This window comes from Symsagittifera roscoffensis, chromosome 5, assembly GCF_963678635.1.
Source record: "Symsagittifera roscoffensis chromosome 5, txSymRosc1.1, whole genome shotgun sequence".
In the NCBI taxonomy this organism is placed as follows: Eukaryota; Metazoa; Xenacoelomorpha; order Acoela; family Convolutidae; genus Symsagittifera; species Symsagittifera roscoffensis.
In genome coordinates this window covers 43,493,918-43,514,492 of record NC_087066.1, presented here as the reverse complement: position 1 = coordinate 43,514,492, position 20,575 = coordinate 43,493,918, and the positions used below count along the sequence as shown (strand labels likewise).

At 36.1% G+C, this 20,575-nt stretch overlaps 2 protein-coding genes across 2 annotated transcripts; both read left to right on the top strand.

Moving 5' to 3' along the window:
• The first annotated feature begins 5,260 nt into the window (after nucleotides 1-5,260).
• Nucleotides 5,261-9,859, top strand: LOC134845525 (ras-like protein 1). Its single transcript, XM_063862455.1, has 2 exons — nucleotides 5,261-6,773; nucleotides 7,917-9,859. The coding sequence occupies exons 1-2, from the start codon at nucleotides 6,561-6,563 to the stop codon at nucleotides 8,271-8,273; spliced, it is 570 nt and encodes a 189-aa protein (XP_063718525.1). The 5' UTR covers nucleotides 5,261-6,560; the 3' UTR covers nucleotides 8,274-9,859.
• A 6,802-nt stretch (nucleotides 9,860-16,661) lies between these two features.
• On the top strand, nucleotides 16,662-20,301 carry LOC134846519 (GTPase HRas-like). The gene is made up of 4 exons (XM_063863899.1): nucleotides 16,662-16,974; nucleotides 17,091-18,087; nucleotides 18,592-18,815; nucleotides 19,293-20,301. Exons 2-4 carry the CDS (start codon nucleotides 17,815-17,817, stop codon nucleotides 19,510-19,512), a joined length of 717 nt encoding a protein of 238 aa, XP_063719969.1. The 5' UTR covers nucleotides 16,662-16,974; nucleotides 17,091-17,814; the 3' UTR covers nucleotides 19,513-20,301.
• The last annotated feature ends 274 nt before the right edge of the window (nucleotides 20,302-20,575 follow it).

The following is a 20,575-nucleotide window of genomic DNA, read 5'->3' as shown; positions in this document are numbered from 1 at the left end:
TACAAGTGAAGGCCAGCAACCAAAATCTTCGTATCACAAATTCCTTTTTACAGCTCTTTTTTTGCCTTTTTACAGCTCCTTTATCTGGTGAAACCAATATCATCATCGGTGACGCTAGTGCCCATTCCCCTCTTTGTTACTCCAATATCCAGCAAAGAGTTCAAATCTGAATTTGACACTCATTCGACCTTTCTTTAAATTGTTTAAACAAAGAGATCGTTGTTAAAACTTTTTAAGACAGAGAAAAGATTTGACGAGAATTCTTTAGACTTCTAATCACAGTGAGTCGTAATCTCTAAAGAAATAGGACCGCATGGTCTATAGACAGTCCATCTCAAACATACTAGATCGATTGCAAAAGCGTTTTTTTAAATTAAACAGTCCTAATCTTCCTCTTTCCTTTAACGAAAATTGAGATTATATCTAATCTTCAAACTCGTACTGCTGTGTCGATTTTAAGACAGCTGTTAAAGTTTTAGCATACTAACCAAATTTCTACCCGAGGCCGAACATCAAAGAGGCTTTGTCTCGATGCATTCAAACACCACATCACTTTCCATTTTTTACCATAGACGCTTTTAACCAACAAAGTCCTCAAAATGGTCAGTCCTGGTCACACTTAATTAATGAAAAGCTTTTGACTTGGTCAGTCATTGCTCCATCCTGGCTCTCCTTTATGACACCAGCGTACTGGAAAGCCTAATTAAATGGCTAGCAAATTATCTGCGTGGGCGTCAATCAAAAACTATGTTCCTTGTCAAAATCTAGGATTGTTCGTGGAGGCAAATATCCAAAACTCAGTCTTATCCCGGACACATTAAATTTCTTACGTCCATAACGCTCCATTATCGCTCGCGATGTAAAACTGTCTTATGTAAACCACGTTCACCCCTTTTGTCCAGTCCAACAACATTTCAACGACCTCATCATTTTTATCCAGTTACACAATTTTGTTTACTTCGAGGTACTTTGTTTTTCAATCTTCTAAAGGCTCAGCCAGCTTTTTTTTCCTCATAATGATTTGAACACCGATCCGAATGTGGAATTGAACAACGCTAGACTGCTCCTCTAGAAGTATCCCAAAAAATATTAGTGTCTTTTTTGACCTGTCCTTAATTTTCACAGAACATTGCAAAAGAACATCCAGGCTAGTTCAAAGACGCTTGAATGCTTTTAAAAGCTTTCCTAAGACCAGTTTTAGATTATGCGAGCCCTGCCTAGTCCCATGCTGCCAGTAAATAAATATCTTCAAGCAAACCAGTTGAAATTGCCGCTCTTTACCTGTTAGCAGGGCGTACAAAGATGAGGGTTAAAGAACACTTTTTTCAGAGTGTAAAGTTTAAAATGTGGAACACTACAATCTGCCTGCGTCGCAGTTCGCCTTCCGAATTTTCGTTCAATCAAATCAGCTATTTTCTTAGGTATTTATCTCATCACCCCCCTCGGAGTATCCAAACTTCGCTGCTTGACTTATACGCCCCTGAAACTGACACTATCCTATCCGGAACAAATACTCATATGCCGCTCAAAAAACGAATCTTATTTTTTTTTGCGAAGTGCGGTTGCGCTTGTGTTTGAACTTTCGTTCCTGTCATAGTTTCCCCCCAGCAAATCATTACTCAAAGTTCTTAAGTGTTGTTGACCGCATGTTTTCAAACTCTGTTTTAAGAATCGATGAACGTAGTCAGACTTTTACATAGGTCGTGATTTTTTTCTTCATTTTCGCAAGTTTTCAATTTTGTTCAAGCTTAAATTAATTTTTTTCGCGGTTTGATTTTTGATTCCTTTTTAATTCACTACATTTTCTTACATTTTCTTCATTTTCTACTCTAAAACGAACAACAAAATTGCAAAGGTCATATTAAACGTGACCGAAATCTAGGTTCGAAAGTGGAATTTAGTTTTCTGATTTCCCAGCGATGTGGAATTATGTTTTCCGATTTATCAGCGATGTAAAAAAATTAGGTTATTGATCCAGTTTTTACACTTGCGAGTGTATTATTCCTAACATAACTCGCAAGTGAAAGTGTTCATTATTTGGTGACAAATTTTTAATTATTTGGCGGAACTTTTTCTATAATCACGATCTGTATCATTGGAAATTTCATAGCATGTTCTCTGCTTTAATCTTTACTTGAGGCTATTGTTTGTGATTTTTAAGCGTTCGTGGCTGAGTGTTTAGTGCGTGAGACTCATATTCTCTTGGTCGCCGTAGGTCGCAGATCGAATCCGAGACCTAACCGATTTTTAACTACTTCAAGCTTGTTTTTACTATTTTTTGCAATTTATAGAGCTGATTTTTGTCGTTTTCTCGCTAGTGTTTGTGAAGCGCAGCTTCGCGTCTGTGTCTCAAATTGGGTTGAATTTATCAAAAAAGATTCAATCATAAATTTTTCTTGAAATTTAAAGAGCTTTAAGGCCAGATATTTTTTCTTTGAAATTGGAAAGTTAATGCTATTTTTCTGCTGTTCAATTGCATTCATTGGCTATTTTCCAACTGCCCTTTGGCTATGTTTTGGTTGAACACAATAAGTTTTGTATTGATTTTTTTTGAAATAAGATAATTTAACTATACATGTAAAAATTATTTCCATTAAAACTGAGGTGAAATTTCAATCTTGGAGTTCTTCTTGCTTCACTGAGAAGAATTCAGGCTGTAGATTTGGGTTTTTTTGTGAAAATTTGGTATATTTTAGGTTCAGTCTCATCATCTATAGGGTGCAAAGTATATATGTTTTTTTAGCGCAGACTAAAATGTTGCAACATTTTTTTGAGTGTTGAGAAAAACCGGTACGAAAAATTTTGATTTTTTGTCTAATTTCGATCTAATAGGGTTTCGTTTTTTGTTAGGTTCGTTAATTTAAAAAAGGCAATTTGAAAAGTGTGTTGGAAGATTGCAAACTCCCCACCCCCCCCCCCCCCCCATCTCCAAATAGACCAAGTTAAGGTCTTCCTCTCCCCCAGCGATCAATTTGATAATTTAATTTTATTTAGAGCTGCATGTAAAATGTTCAATTCTGATTGGCTAAAATTTTGAACTCAGAACCATTAATATCTTTCATCCTAAATAGCTTGGGGGGAAGACGTTAACATGGTCCCAAGATTGAATAGATGTAATTCACTAATAATAATGAATTTTTCTAAAAAAGTTAAACGATTTTTTTTTTATTGTTTATTAGAGCTAATAGTTTGAGCTAAATTCGAATCAAATGTTTTTTGAGGTGTTCTTTGTCATTTGTTAAGTGTAATGATTTAAATTAAGACACTTATTGTTGCGATCATTTGAAAAATGTGGAGGAAGTTCGTATTCGGGTGTCTCAGTTTTTTTCGCTTTCCGCGAAAAATCAGGTACCACAAATAATCATCAATATGGGTCGAGTTATATATCATATTAAAGGCCTTATATGTCATAATAAACATTTTTCCGAGTGTTGAGAGAAACCGGTACGAAAAGTTTTGATTTTTGGTCTGATTTCGAGCTAATAAGGTTAGAGTGCAGGCTTACATTAGCTTATTTAAGATAAGTTTAAGCCGTGAAAACTTAGTTTTACTCGAGTTAACTTAGTTTTTGGAGTTTTTTAGCGCCGCTTTGGGAATCGAAAAGTCCAAAGAATTCAGGAAAAAACTCAAATCAAATTGTTTTTACAAAATTGTTGATTTTTTTAAACGATTTTTCGTTTTTCTAGTCATTTTTCTTCAAAAACTGTTTTGCAATTAGCCTATTTGACGATGATTGTCGAATATGTCTAATTTGAGTTGTTTTTTTTTCAGATCTTTTTATCTCTCACACCGCAAAGAAAAGAACGACACTAAATTGAAAAAAAAGTTCATTTTTTTATTTCAAGACTGGTCGGAACTTTGTTTTTTTTTTGCACAGTAACCGCCTATCCTTGTTTAGTTTCTGTTTAGTTTTTTGTTCACATTGAAATTTCATTTTCGCGGTTTGACTTTCGGTTGTTTTTCAGTTCATTTGCCATAGGGACCATAAATCACGATCTCATAGCAAATGGCGCAAAAAACATGATTAACTTTTCAAAATTAGATTTTAATTTTCATAAAAGTTGGGTTTTTTTACTTATTCCGCTCAGAAATCTCTAGTTCAACATCTTAAACTGAATTTATTTTTGCTTCAAAGTTTTTAGTCGAATTATAAATCAGTCGAATTAGCTCCGGAAAAAAATGACAACCTTCACATCTGCTCAAAACTTGGCTTTCTGAGAAATAGGCTAAAAATTTTGAAATTCAGAGGAAAATGTTCACAATTATGTGATTTATTTTTTGCCGGTTTCTTCGAGTTTCCAACGCTTTAATTATATTTTTTTTTAAATTCATTTTTCCAACCTCAACTAATGGGTGCTAAGTTGATATGACGACAAGACATTAAGACGACATGACATTAAGACGACATAATGAGAGTTATTACAGCAGCCGTGGCTGAGTTGGTAGGCGCGAGGCATTTAAAGCAAAGGCCCAAGATTGAATGGTAGGAGCTGCGCCGGGGGCTTCTTAAAAAAATGAGAATTATTACATGTAAAGTGAACTGTTGGTATATAAGCGAGTTCTATTTCTATGTTCAACTTTATTTCAGTAATTCTGCGCAGGGGCGGATCTAGGATTTTCTCGAAGGGGCGGGGGCGGATTTTCAAAAAAAAATTGATTTGAGCTTTCCAAAATTACTATAAAGACCCCAATTTAATCAAATTTTCCTGCGCCGCAGGCAAATTATCGAAAAAAAAACAGGCCAAAAAAGGCGTTTTCAGGCACTTTTTGGAAAATGTTGACCAATAAATCGCGTTTTTTCGGCGCGTGCTCCCCCCTCAAAGTTAGTATATTTGGCGCCATTAAAAAAATTTTTAGGGTCAGTCAGCCAGCCAAAAAAAGACATCTCAAACTAGTAGAAAGGGGGACCCTTTGGTACGGCAGGGGGTTGAATTCCTCAGAGGGGGGTCCCCCGAAGTGAGCTGGTGATTCTGCGTACTGCTTAAAGTCTTTTTTTTCCAACTTTTTTCTGCGTGATTAAATCGCGTTCATTGCTAACTGGTATTTAATTTTAGTGTATTAACCTGTAATTTATCTGGTTTGTTAAGCAAATTAAATAACTTTCGATGTGCTGTCATGGTCTATTTCAGTTTCGAGAAAAAGCAAGGCGACTAATTTCATTTTTTGGACATAAAAGATTTTTTTTTATGTTTTGCAAAGATATTTGTCGGAATATTCTGTGGAATTTTTTTGAGTCGGAGGTCATTCTTGTTACGATAAATGTTTCAGATGAAAATGGTTTCGTCATATTTCTGATTTGAAAACGATAGTTCCTGCTATTACCTCCTATCAAGGAACGTTACCATCATTCGTTTCCCACTTTTTACCCTTGCGATAATCAAAGAAGTGCAATCAAGTGTTTTTTTTTTTTGAAAATTTTTGCATACCTCGTTTCAAAAGAGTTTCTTTCCTATGCCAATTATTTATTGTACATGTGTCTGCGGTACATGTTGCTAAATTGTTTACCTTTTCAAAGAATTGTTTATAAAAAATAAAACCATACGCCAATAACAATATAACCCTGACAGCGTTGCGTTTAATATCGCGCAGTTTTTGCTGTTACCTTTCAAAACCTGCAGCGTGCAATTGGTTGAGCCGTTGTTAACGTCTATTTCTATTTCCTGCTCAATTTGACTACTTTTGTAGCTCTGGTAGCGATATGAGATGGTAGCAAAACAAGACTATTTTTAGATCCTCCATTCATTTATTAACTCTCTTATTGCGCTTTTTTTGCCTGGCTTGTGGTGGTGGTGGTAATACACGCAAACAGAAAAGCTAGCTGTAAATTGCGTCTGAAGAGAAAGAACAACAAACAACCAATGTTCTTTCCTACCATTCATATCTCTCAGATGGAGGAAGACTCAATTTGAAGGCGCACTCACTTTTCCCCCTACTTGAAAATCGTATTAAGGGAATCAATAATACTATATTAAAAACAAACTAAAACCATGTGTGTGCTACTATTTAAATCTTGAGAATGGACAGTGGTTTATGGCTATTTTTTGGTTTTAGAATGACAAAAGTATTCTGTTGATTTCAAAACAGTTTGAATATTATTTGCAATACAGATACTCTATCTACAATCCACTCGTCTGTTGCTCATTAATTAGCCCCAATATAGTTACGTAAAAAACCGAAAAGAGACGAACACGTTTGAAGTGTTATTGATACACAAGAAGTAGCAAAAAGTGCGGATCGCCTTTGGTGTACTATCCAAACATTATTCAACAGGGTCAACTTCAATCATATCTCAAAGTTATTACAGAACGGAGACATAGACATATAATTAGTTATTATCACTCCTAAAATAGTCTGTCTTATATCTCGTGTTTGATCTCTTTGAAATCAATCTAGAACTCGTGGAATATTATCTTTCCTGGGCTCTCACTATTATCTTGATTCCCCTTGTTACCTGGACTCTCTATATTTTATGAACTTCTATTCTTTTCTCAACTTGTATTAGTTATAATATCTAGTTGACCTTGAGTGATTGCTACAATAGTAGTGTAGTGTAGCATACTATGACAGTGGAGTACAAGTTAGTGGTGGTTGGGAGTGGAGGAGTGGGCAAAAGTGCCCTCACTATCCAGTTTATCCAGCACCATTTCGTGGACGAGTATGACCCCACGATAGAAGATAGCTACCTCAAGCAAGTAGTGATTGACGGGGAGACGTGTGTACTCGATATTCTAGACACTGCCGGTCAGGAGGAGTACTCGGCCATGCGAGATCAGGTCTGTTCAAGTTCAAGTCCAATCACCATATAGTGACAAAAAGTATTCATGTAAATTTCCCAACAAGTGGTTTTTAGTTTTTCTGAAATTAAATTCCTTGAACCTGGATTGGATTTGTTAAACCTCGATTAGATTTTTTTGAATCACTGGTAGTTCTGGTCGCTCTCGAGGCCGAGATATTGGTTTCATAGAAGCGCCAAGGCAGAGACGTTTTACTATAAGGAATATAGACTATTTTCAGGCTAACTACTTGTCTAACTAAATCATGGAATCGCTTTATCATCTGATTTTTCTGAATCTGTAATTTTGTCAGCCAGCGGACAAATTTGGTGTAATTTGATTTCTTTTTTTTTGGCGTACAAGGTTTCAGCTTTTGTTAAATTGGCTTAGTGGCCTCGTATTGCATTGTTTGATGAGAATTTTTATGCGTGCGTGCGTTTCGTTTGTTTTGAGAATACATTTTTGATAACAGAATTTCGGCTTTGTTGCCGCTGCAAAAGTTTTGTTCCGATCCCATCTTAACATTTAAATGTTCTTACTTGTCTTTCTTTAAATTAACTTTTCGCAAGACAAATCGAGACAACCTTCCTCGCACTTGGGTAGATACCCCGATGCGCTTGGTAGCTTATTGAATATTTTTCCGTGTGGCGACAATTGGTCATAGATGACCATTGTTAGCATTTCGAAACAACCATTCGTCGCAGATCAATTTACCTTAACAAATAGAAAATAGAAATAAATTGATTTGAAATATTGCGCTCAGCTATCAAACGGCCTTGATCTAGCGGGCGAGGGATCCGTTATTGAAGTTTTAACGGAACTAGTAAACAGATAAATTTTTTTTGATTTGCGACGAATTGTCACTTATTCATAATTGCGACGAATTATTTCTTCTAAGAATTGGGGTTTGCGTCGAATTCTCGATATATTTTTTCGACTTTCGGGGCTTTCGTCTCGGCTTATGTCGGCTAGTTTGCTTTGTTAAGTTTGCGTCGTATCTCTAGTTGTTCGAGCCTCTGCTTTACCTCTCTATTATAATATTCTGCCAAATGTTTTCTTGTACTCACGGAGTCAGATTTTTCTCAATCAGTACTCAATCATAATAATTCGCTGGCTTCATGCATTTCTTTATTTCGTGTCTAGTACATGAGAACAGGAGAGGGCTTCCTAGTGATGTTTGCCCTGGACAACTACCCCTCGTTTGAGTCAGTTTCAATCTACCGGGATCAGATCCGGAGAGTGAAGGACGCAGACGACGTGCCCACAGTGCTGGTAGGCAACAAACAAGACCTGCCCACGAGAGACGTGGACTATGAAAGGGCCTCAATGTTGGCCAAGCAGTTTTCAATACCCTACGTGGAGACATCTGCCAAAACGAGAGTGGGCGTTGACGATGCTTTCTACACACTAGTGAGGGAGATTAGAAAGGCAAAGTCATCTCGCAATTCGAAAGGCAACAGGACGGGGGAACCGCGCAAACACAAGTGCACTGTCTTGTAGACGCCATTAAAGAAGAGAAAAAACCGCTACCTTTTTACTGGGAAGAAAAGAAGTCAAGGCAAATGGCAAGAGAACGTGGCCAACCTGCAAAAAAGCGGGAATCAGTCACGTGCTTGGTTGGTTCGAAAAATCAAAAAGAGAAAATAGTTTTCAAATCAAAACGTCAATGACGAAATTGTAAGTGTAGTATTCGACTACCGGGCTCATAGATACGTTGATTTATCAATTTAACAGCGATGTAAGCTGAAAAGAAGACTGATTTTGTTAATTCATAGAATACCCACTGAACGAGGGAAGTATCTACGCACCCAGCATCGACTGTGCATGTGGATTACGGGAAATTTTTCCATTGTTACTTCAATCACTCTACTGTTCTTATTTCATGATTTTATTGGAGCTATTTTCACAAGCGATGCGATGCAATTCAATAAGAGGGAATTTTTCAAGCATTTTTTGAGCAACTGAATTTTGCTAAGCATTGAAAATTTTGCGAAATGTGTCATTACAAAACTTTGGAAAAGAATCGCCACTGTGCTTATTTTGTCTATTTCTCAAAAAAGTCATTAAAATATGCAAGTTCTCGAGGTAAAAACCAATGTTTGAAGCATCAGTCTTACGCTTTTTGAATGGGATTGAGCCTCTAAATGTTAAACGCAAAATGTTTTTTTTTCGTGTTTAGTTTGTTTCCTCTGCATTTTGTTTCGCTTGTTTGTGCGAAGCAGAGATTCGCATCTGTGATGAAGTTTCGATCTATTTTTTTTGTTTTAAATTTTGTACATAGAAATTTTGGTGCAATTTCTGGAACTTTGGCTGCCCTCGTTACAAATTTATCAGCACGACTCTCAATTTGAAGTTTGAAATTCTGAAAAACATCAATTCTCAAAGTGTTTCTACTCATATCCGAGCTGTTATTGAATCAAGGTTTGAATTAGTTTATCAATTTATTTAATTAATTTATGCCAGTTCAAGGTCTGTTGTTTCACCGGAGCTTAATTTTAATGGATTGCTGCTAAGTTGATCAAAACTACCATTTTTCACACTGAATGAGTGAACATTATATCAATTAAAGACCTCAGCTTCTTTGTTTAAACTATCTATCCGATCTGAAAAAATCCTGTGGCACTTTTCACCAACACCACGTGTTTTTTTTGATAGCAACAAGATTTTGGACTCATAGTTTCGTAATTGGTTATATTTGTAACTGCTTCGAATCGATTTGTTAAACAGATCATTTTTTCGGCGCTACATCGAGCCGGGTGTAGAATCCAGATGTGGAAGTTTTATGGAAAGTGCCAGCCTTCCAGCGATTTACTGGTGAGAGTAATGGTGCTGAAATTTGTCTGAGTGAGGGAATATAATATCCCGTCGACGAGCCTTAACTCCTTGATGTGACTGAAAAGAGCAGCTACTGTCGACACTAATCAAGTATTTGCTCAATTGTTTTGAATAATGAATTATAGGCGGATAATTTGTATGGAGTAATTTGAATTTATTTCCCTTGCAATGAAGGGTATCATTTCATTTGACAACTTCTAGTTTTAGATAAATTGATGATATGTATAGCTTAATTTATCTGTCTTACCTTACCTGTCAAATACAAAATGATACGCGTTTGATACAGTTAAACTGAGACTGTTTACATTTGCGATCAGTAAGTTAATTGGAACCAGGCACTCGGTTATTTTTCGATTATAAACGAATTCAGCGCAACGAATTTACACAGTTTAGGGCCGTATCAGTTATGAAAAAAGTATTTTCTGTCAGCTTCTATGTCATAGCTTCCGTAGAGGAAAGTCATCTGATTTTTGCCTCACATATACGAAGTTCATGTCGAGGGCGAACGATTTCGCAAGAGTACCCTTTTTTCGGAACGAGTCTTAGAAATTCCACGAATACCCGCCCTGAGTTTTTTAGCTGTCACTTGTGGAAAGTGCAAGGTTGCTGGGCAGGGTGACAGACGAGCCCGACGCGACCAACTTGGCCTTAATAGAGAAAGAAAGGAACTTTGCAAAATTTGGTATCATGTTAAAGTTGTCAATGAAGGTAGCGAAGACACTTAGATAGGTCGCAATGATTTTTAAGGCCGAATTCGATTACACCGAAATCGATCAGGCTGAAAATTTGATCACGCAGAATTCGATCTTCTAATTTCTTTCTAAAATCTTTTTTAAAATTCAAATAATTTGGTCAAAAGGAGGGCAAATTAAGAAAGCGGAAATTGCTCGAAACGACGCGAGTGATTTTTAGGTTTGAAAATGGATTCAATGTTCAAGAGTCGATAGTGTAGAGAAGACTTTTATATTGCTCGTGATGGTTTTTTAGGGAAACTCTAAAAGTTTGTCACGCTCCAATTTGATTTTTCGCATTTTTACTCTTGCGATAAGCAAGAATATTGCAAACTGGTACTAGATTTTTCCCGTTAATAATTTTGTTCACAGAATGGTCAAATGGTAAATTTTATAACCGCTGAGTTGATAGAGTTGATGGAGTACATTAACTGTATATGTATTATTGGACGGTAATAGTTGCCGGTGACCGTTAATCATTGCAAAGTATTTTTTTATTTGTATAGAAAGTTTTCTGTATAGGCACCGAGGTCAGTCGGCTATGTTTCTGTCGGCTTCTTTTCCCAGTATTTTCTTTCAAGTTTTGTTGGCATTAAATGATAACGGTTGAACTCTTATGAGATTTTTTTTTCAAAAATCTAACTCACCCTCTTAAGCTTTCAGAAATAAATTTCACAAAATAAAAATTGAAAAAAAAATCATATTTCTGCGCTTAACTTCGTTCATTAACTTAGGTCGGAACCTTTGTTAATTTTTTGTTCGACCAGCTGTGATTATTACGCTTGCGATTAGCAACCGTTAGCAAATAAGATTATATGGTTTGAGTGTTAATTTGCTAACTTTACTTCATTTGTGAATCAGGTTAGAGATATCAATTTGGCCTGTTCAGTTTGGAGGTAACGATCGTGCTTGCGAGGACAAATGTAATGGGCTCAATACCGGCCACGAGCTGATTCTTTTTTATACTATGTTTTTTTTTTCGGCTCAGTGTATGTCTGCTCAAGAACGTGCGTCTGTCGGTTTTGTTCTTTTAGGTTTTTTTTCGATGCTTGTTTAACATTCAAATTCTTAGAGTCGGTGTATGTAGTTCAGACCCTCATATAGGTTGTGATGATTTTTTTCGTTTTTTAGGAAAAGTCATATAATGCTTTAACATTCTATAAAAGTGCTTTCACACATATTATCTATTATATATTTAAATGCGGGATTCCTTATCTCGCCATGTTTGAGCTTTTTCAACGTATTATTTTTCCATGTTTAACCTATATCGTATATTGATTTTTTAAGATTTTTTTTTCGATTTTCCAGTTTGAATTCAGTGGTTATTCCATCGAGTTTAAAATAAGCAGCCCAATAATGGGATGCTGTCCGGATTCCCCAATAGGTTGCAAATTTGGCCTCCAATTTTGAATGCCCAAATCCTTTTAGTTAACGAGATTAGACGATTTTTGTGATTTTTTCAAAAATTTTTTAGAAAAATTATATTAATTTCTTTAGCAAAATCTGAAATTGTCAGTCCGGTAGTTGGGTCCTATCAGAGTACTCGCAATGATTAGGAATCTTGCCTCCAAATATAACTGCTCAAATCTTCGTAGTTTTCGAGATATGACGATTTTTTGTGATTTTTTTAAAAAAAATTTCAGAAAACTTATATTAATTTTTTTTGCAAAACCTGAAATTCTCCACCTGGTAGTTGAGCTTTTTCAGAGTACTCTCAACGATTGCGAATCTTGCCTCCAAATATGACTGCTCAATTCCTTGTAGTTTTGGAGATATGACGTTTCTTGTGATTTTTTTCAAAAATTTTCAGTAAACTCAAAATAATTATTTTTCGAAATTTGAAATTCCCAACCCTGAAGTTAGATCCTGTCAGTGTACGATCAAGGATTACGAATCTTGCCTCAAAATCCGACTGCTCAAATGCTTGTAGTTTTTGAGATATGTTTTTTGTGATTTTTTCAATTTTTTTTTGGAAAAAATAAAATAATTATTTCTCAAAATTTGAAATTCCCAACCCTGTAGTTGGGTGCTGTCAGGGTTCTCAAAGGAGCTCCAAATCTTACCTCCAAATATGACTGTTCAAATCCGTGTAATTTTCGAAATATGACGTTTTTTGTGATTTTTTCAAATAAAAAATTCAGAAAACTTAAATTAATTTTTTTTCAAATCAAAATCTGAAATTCCTAACCCTGTAGTTGGGTCCTGTTAGAGTACTCTCAAGGATTGCAAGTCTTGCCTCCAAACAAGACTGCTCAAATCCTCGTAGTTTTCGAGATATGACGTTTTTTTGTGAAGTCCTAACCCTATAGTTGGGGGCTATCAGAGTACTCTCAGGTATGGCGAACCTTGCCTCCAATTTTAAGAGCTCAAATTCTTGTAGTTTTCGAGATATGTTTTTTTTGCGATTTTTTTGATAATTTTTCAAAAAACTCAAATTAATTTTTGTTTTCAAACTTCGATATTCGCAACCCTGTTGTTGGGGGCTATCGGAGTACTCTCAGGGGGTTCCGAACCTTGCCTCCAAATATGATTGCTCAAATCCTTGTAGTTTTCGAGATATGACGTTTTTTTGTGATTTCAAAAAATTTTCGGAAACAAATCTTGAAATTCCTGACCCTGTAATTGGGTGCTGTCAGAGTACTCTAAGGAGTTGCAAATCTTGCCTCTAAATATGACTGTTCAAATCCTTGTAGTTTTCGAGATACACGTTTTTTGTGTTTATTTTTGAAAAAATTTCGAAAATTTAAATAATGCTTTTTTAAAATATTTTGAAATACCTATTTTTGTAGTTGAGTGCTGTCAGAGTTACAAATCTTGCTACATGCGACTCAAATCTTGCATCTAAATATGTATGCTCAAATCCTTTTAGTTTCCGAGATAAGAAGTTTTTTATGATTTTTTTTTTCAATTTTTTACGGGAAACAGGTATAAATTTTCAACTCTATAGTAGGGTGCTCTCAAGGACTCTCAGTGGCTGCAAATCTGGCCTAAAAATTTCTCCAGAGGCCAATTTCTTGTTTATAATTTTTCAAAATGGTAATTAAAAAAAATAAAGTTTTGAAATTACCAACTCTGTAATTGAGTGCAGTCCGAGTACACTAAAAGTTTGCAGATCTTGTTCCCAATATATGCGGTTTTTCATGAGTTGACGAAAAAATTCGAAGCACCGGAGGTGCGTTAAACGCTAGTTGTATTTATTACGCTTGCGATTAGCAAGCATTATCAAATCTGATTATAGACCTTTTTCAGGTTAACAATTTGTTTAACTGAATCCTTTTTGTCTTGGTTCATAGCCCGGAGGGGGAGAGTACGCTTGGGACGGTAAAGTTTGTGGGTTCGAAACGGACCAGTAACTTCATTTTCAAACTGGAAAAACTCGGAAAATACTATCGGAAAATATCGGCTTATTGTTTCTCTTGTTATGCTTTGTCGGCTTATTTGCCACGTTGTCCAATTGATTTTTTATACGCAATTTTTAATGCAGTTGCTCTGAGTGTTTTGAATTACTCTTGCAATTTGTAATTTCACTAGTCTTGGCTTCATATAATTTGGTGTTTTTTTGTCGCTTAAAAATAGTATTCGATTTAATTGATTCCAGCTTTTATTTTATCGGCTTAGCGACCTAATTTGGGGTCGTTTTAAGGGATGCGTAAGTTAAATGCTTTGTTTCGGATCGAAAGAAATGCTAAAATTTTCAGAGAAAGAATTTATAGTTCAAAGTTTTGCTTGACAACAATTGTTTTTCCGGTTCTACGGGAAAATAATTAAGTTTTGTCGATTCAATTTCTGCTTATTTACTTTTCATTTTTTACTAATTGCTGTCGATTGTGTTTCTGGACGATTTTACAGAAAAGAACAGGATTCCAGACAACATTTTGAATTTTTTAAGTTTTAGTGGCTTGCTTTTCCTGTGTTTTATATTCACTTTCTATCTGTTTCTTTTTTGGTTTTCTTGAGTTTGTCGACTCTTCTATAGTGTCGAATGAGATATCTCGTTAAAGTTTGCTATTCGAGTTGTTAAATAATTTTTAAAAAATTTTCAGTGTCATTAAAAACTAAATTTAATTTTTTTTATAGAATTATAGTTCATTTGCTGGAAGGCTGGCAAAATACGCTCTTGATTTACGAAAATATAGCGCAAAAAAACGTGGTCGATTTCTGGTTTCGAAAGTGGAATTTTTTTCATAGATTTCTAGCGAAATATGGAATTTACCTAACTCTCCAGTTGTCCCAAATTTCGTTGTTTTATTTTTAAGTTGATTTTTTAAGTTGTTTTTTTTTTCAAAAAATAATCCATCCTTTTTTTATTTTCGTGGCGTTCAATCACTCTTTTCTACTGTGTTTTGGCTATGTTTTTGTGTGTTTCTTGAGGTCGTCGAAACTTTTGCTACTGCTCGTTGGTGATGATTTTTTTGTGCGAATGAGATATCTTGTTAAGAGCTTAAATTTGCAATATTTTCTTAAGTTTCCTGATTCGTTTAAAACTTAACTGGAATTTTTTCATAGCAATGTAGAGCGAAGGAAAAGAACAATCTTTGCGGTGAAAAACCAACTTACCAGGCTTGTTTTTTCTTTGTTTTTTTTCTGAGCTGTTATTTATTGCTTCTCCCGAAAAAACTATCTCGGGTTATACCGGTTCCGACCAATCAAATTTGCGCTTATGAATCCGGTTTATGGAATCAACTGCATGATTCCTTCTGGTTTTTTTTCCCGATCAATTGAAATTTGGGGAGGAACCTCGAGTTCGGGTGTGTTATAGTTTTTTTTGTGTGTTTTCCTCGCATAATCAGGTGCCATAATTATTTATGGGAACGGATTGAGTGATATATCATATTCAAGCCCTTTCAATCGTGCTTCGAATTACTCTAAATAACTTTCCAAAAAGTTGTCCCAGTATCGAGAGAAACAGGTTTACATTTTTTGATTTTTAGTCTAAATTCGAGCATATAATGCGATCGAGTAGGCTTACAATAGCTTGGTTTTGCTTGTTTCAGGCCGTTAAATCTTAGTTTTGTTCAAGTGAAGTTGTTTGTGGAATATTTTTGAATCGCCATTTGGCAATTAAAAGCTTCACAAATTGAAAATTATTTGATTTTTTTTTAAATAATTTTTTTTAGTCATCTTTCATCAAAAGTGTTGTCCAATTTGCCATTTTTACTGTGACTGTCGAATATTCCTAATTTCATTTTTTCGTTTTGATCGTTTCTTCACACCTCGCCGAAAAAAACTACACTTATTTGAAAAAAAAAAACTTTTTTTTTTGTACTTAGTCTATGGTCGGAACATTCTGTGCTACTTGCACAATAGCCGGGTATCCTTGTTATTTTGTTTATTTGCTTTGTATTGTTTTTGATTTCTATTTCCTCTCTGCATCGCTTTCCTTGATCTCTCTTTATTTTTCGGGTCATCCCATTCTATCCACCATCAAATTATAGCATCGTTATACGATATACAATAAATTATACGAAAAAAAACCGTATACGATATAAGATTATAGGATTATACGATAAATTATGCGATTATACAAAAACGATAATTGGCAACCATTTTTTTGTGAGACAAGGGTTTTTTCATTGAATACTGTAAGATTGATTAATATTAGGGGCGGCTCAAGTCCAAAATTAAATGTTTTTTCATAACAATCAAAGATTGTCCGGAAAAAAATGTAACCGAGCAGCAAAAACAATAAAAGCAGCCAAATCTAAAAAAACTTGCTGTAATTCAGTTAGGATTTTGACTTCAACTTTGGCTTTCGTATAAAAAATGTATAGTTCGTTTTTTATTCGAAAGCAAAAATGTACGTTATACGATAGTCGGAATATACGTTATACGATTTTTTCGTTATACGTCAATACACCGAGGGGTACTACAGGTTTTTGTTACTAGGCTAGAGGAGACTGTGATGGAACAGGTCCCAATTTTCTCCCCTTGAATTTGTTATGATTTAGCCGCCGGGTTAAAGTTAGTTGGTCAATAGTTTCTTTATGGTTTCTTTATGATAAGAACTGCCAATCAAAGTGTAATTTCTCGGTATCTCATGCTTTTCTGCAGTTTTTGCTAGTTTGACATATCACCCCAGAGTTCCTAATGATCAAGATCGCAGTCAGTAGATGACTTTCTAGGTGTATCTAGGTGGACCCTTCTAACTAGTTGATTGGATCAAACGGTCTTAGGCCACGTTTCAATGTTTACTTTGAAAGGTCGTTTCTGTCTTTCAATTGTGGCTTCAAATTAGTGTTGACTTTGACGGGACCTCGTGATTTTTGAGACAGTTCAACTATTGTTTGCAGTATTGTGAAACTGAAGATAGTAATTAATGAACTCACGAAGACTTTGTGCGCGCCTAGAAAACGCTTAAATTTGTTTTTCATCCAGGTTTGAACACGCAAGCATTGCTGATACTTCGAACAATCTTTGCATTTAAAACAAATCGTTAAGTCACGATTACTTGTTTGATCATGCCATCTAAAAACATTATTATAAATTTTATTTCAAATCCGATTATTTATTTCAAGGATTCGAACGTCATTATTTGGAGCAATCGTGTCTTGACTTGCCTAGATGTGTTCCGATTTTTCTTGACTGTGAAGCCCTAAATTAAACCCACAAGTCCTCAAATCAAACCCCAGTATTTAGTGAGTCATTTTCACTTTTTCATACCAACTCTATTTAATATAAATAGAGTCAGACCTTGATTGTGGATTGAAGCGCTTGGTAATTTTGCTTGCCTCACTGTGAGTTTTGCTTTTAGATAAATGCGTGTGCAAATATAGAAATGAGTCACTCAAAATTAGGCCTCAATTGCTGCTAGCAGTTTTGATGTTGACCCTTTCATCGGAAATATTGACACAATAGCAAGCAGCTACATCGTCAAAATTCAAACCTCTTTTGAGAACAGTTCAAAAATAACCCAATCATTTCTGTATTTGCCTGGTTTCCATTTTGGACGTGGCAAAACCCAAGTGACCAACGATTCGTCATTTGCATCAGAGTTCAGACTTTGACATTCGAGTTACAAGCCAACCCTTCCAGACTGAAAAGTAACGCCTAGATACATATATCTTACATATACTACTCAGAAGCCTCGAACCATTTTAGGACGCACACTAATTCGAAAGCACCCTCATATCCTAATTTGGCTGATGCCCTGAACGATTAGAAGCTTCAGATCTTGTTTGAACAGTGCCTAGAATCTGGACTCCCATGCAAGTACAGCCTCAAGACAAAGGTTCAATCGAAGTCCAGTTGATTTGATAGCCTAAGTGACTTAATCATTTCACTGAAAACAGCTCCTAAAACAACTTGACGAATCAGAATCGATATCGCAACAAAAGAGTCGCAAATCAATTTTACAGGACTCGAACCGAGTTTTGAAAGTAATACATCCTCGTACCTAAGATTTGGACATAAACTAAAATATAATCAAAACAAGGGAATTTTCAAGTTTTCCCGGAATCAGGAAATCTCGTCCTGCGATGGGGGAGCACAAAAATAGTGCCAATGGGGCGATTGGTGGCGCTAGTGGGGGCGTGAAGAAACAACAGGAAATGAAACTGGTGCTGATCGGGCGAGAGGGAGTGGGCAAGAGTTGTCTGATGATGCAGTACATCAGCCATAGTTTTGACGAGAACCACGAGCCGACACTAGAAGATACAAGTTTCACACAAAGAGTGGTAGATGGGAAGCCATGGGCACTGCAGATCATAGATACAGCTGGACAGGAGGAGTTCCAGTATTTAGTCGAACAGGTAGGATTTTTTAAAATACCAGGTGTTTTGCGAAATCGCTGACCTCGAGCACCTCAATTGTTCGCAAACCGATGCTTTTTAGATTAATTAGTATTTTGACACTGTTTTTTGTGCTTAAATGTGTGAAAAATTTGATGCCCGACGTTAAGCAAATGTGGTCAGTGTAATTAACTTTGTAAGGACCCAGAAGGATATTTCTTCACCCTTGCGATAAGCAAGGGTATTGCAAAATAATTTGATATTAACTATAAAAGAAAGTGGTTTTTACGTATGAAACTTGACTCAAATGGTTGGTTTTTGATGTGATGCCAGGCATATGTTTTTTCTAATGTATCTCAATTGAAGTCAGAAGCAAAATCTTTCCGGCCCCTAGAAATAGTCACAAGTTGACTGATTATGAACTCAAAACAGACCCACCTTAAATCCAAAAATGTGACTCTCTGATGATCGGTCTATTCCATCATTCTGATCAAAAAATGAGTGTTGACGTGTCGTCTGTTTCAGTATTACCAAAGTGGACACGGTTTCCTGGCTGTGTTTGACTTGTGCAACAAGGAGTCCCTACACGAACTGCAGACCATGTTCACGCGGGTGGCGAGGAGTAAGGACCTGTTGGACAACTCAGCCGAACCCATCCACCCTCACATCGCATGTGTCATTGTGGGCAACAAAGTCGACCTCCCTGCCGACCAGTTTGAAGTGACGCAAAACGACATTGATAGATTCACGTAACTAAATTCGATATCATAGCACACGACTTTTTTTAGGACTGTTGCTTAAGAACGGTCGCAATTCCTTACTGATAGTCAAAATAACCAAATCATGGTTCTTGTTTCACTGTGACTCGTTTTTAAAGAATCATTTAATAAAGTATGACTTCGTTTATGACCGATTAGCCATTAATTTTTCGGATAGCCCTTAGGTTTACGGTGCTTTTTTCTTTTTCTTCGCTTCATTTTTCCAGCTGTCCGGTGTTGGCTATGTTAGTTTTGGGGTCTTTTCTGTTACTTATCCGACCCAAAGTTGATCTGAGATTTTTGAAAAATTGTAGCTTAATGCATGAATGATTGGTCGAAATAACCTAGTACGAAAGAATAGCTTAAGGTTTATGTTAAAATAGCTATTTTACGGTGTTTTTTTTTTGCTCATATAACGTTTTGGTGATTTAAGGCAGCGTAAAATAAAATATTTAAATTTTATTTCAGGCGACAATTTGAGTTTCCTTTCTTCGAGACATCAGCCAAGACTCCTTTGAACGTGGAAGAGGCATTCGAGCGACTAATTAGAGAAACGTCGATGAAAATATTCCACAGCCAGCCCACCCCAGACTCCTCAGGACCTCAGAAGAAGAGCAGAAAGGAAAAGGGTCACCACCACCACAACGGCGGAAGGAGCGGTGCTTCGAACAAATGTGCTATTTCATAACCGTATCCACACAATTAATTCATCAATCCTAATACTATATTATTAAATAGAACTAGAAATACAACAAAGCAACAAAAATTACTCAGTAGTCGAACGTCGCGCCAAGACCAGACCGCGTAGTCTCACAGCTCAGCAAGCCATCTATACTTTCGAAGGGACAAAGACTGAAAACATGATCTAGATTTCTGAATGAGGCATTCGACAAATTCTACCAAAGAGCTTTATTATCCCGGAACTAGAAAAACACATGCAGTGGATATATTGACGACAGAGAACTTGATTACGACAGCGGAAGACAAAGAATGTCGTTCGTATAAGCAGTGTTTGATTGACAGATCACAAGGTTTTCTCATCGGAACCTTAGTTCGAATTACCCAAAAATGGGTTATTCGCTTCCCGTGTTGAATAGTACAAACAAAAGCCAAGCAGTCCGATTTGGCGTGAAATTTGAAATGGCGGACCATATTCTGTTTTCTGGTAGCAGGATTGGTGTCGGCCAAGTCAGTGAAATCAGATGTTGCATAATACACTGGTCGATTGTGCCTCTATATCCCAAGAAACAGGAAGACGAAAGTTATCAGAAGATAGGTGGTTGGTTGGTTGATTGGTTGAAAGAAAAGCGATCGAATCAAAAAGTATTTATCGCCCACCAAGTGCTGAAGCTCCGAGAGGCTTTGCAAAGAAGAGTGATGTCCAAATCCAATTTTAAATAGCTCAAGCATTCTTTCCTGTAGTTCTATTTTTATATACGTGATCTTTTCAGAATTCAATTTGAGCTGAATGATAAAATCAATTTTAATTGGATTTCTGAAATGTGATGTACTCACGTGCTTGCGCCTCGATTCGGTTTTGGGGCAACAAAAATCAGAGCATAAGTTCGATATGCGAGGGTTTTGTAGCAGCTCAAAGCTATTTAAAAGATCTTTCAGTACGATGGTGAAATATAAGAGTCGATAAAGGGAGCTGAGACTCTTATATAGGTCGCGATGATTTTTTTCGGGAAAATTTTTCCAGGCTCAAATTTACTTTTTCGCGGTGTTATTTTTTTGATTTCTTTTTAAGT

Coding starts and splice junctions, on each gene's coding strand:
- LOC134845525 (XM_063862455.1), top strand. CDS start 6,561: ATGACAGTGGAGTACAAGTTAGTGGTGGTTGGGAGTGGAGGAGTGGGC. Junction 6,774..7,916: donor ACTCGGCCATGCGAGATCAG/GTCTGTTCAAGT, acceptor TTTCGTGTCTAG/TACATGAGAACAGGAGAGGG.
- LOC134846519 (XM_063863899.1), top strand. CDS start 17,815: ATGGGGGAGCACAAAAATAGTGCCAATGGGGCGATTGGTGGCGCTAGT. Junction 18,088..18,591: donor TCCAGTATTTAGTCGAACAG/GTAGGATTTTTT, acceptor CGTCTGTTTCAG/TATTACCAAAGTGGACACGG. Junction 18,816..19,292: donor AACGACATTGATAGATTCAC/GTAACTAAATTC, acceptor ATTTTATTTCAG/GCGACAATTTGAGTTTCCTT.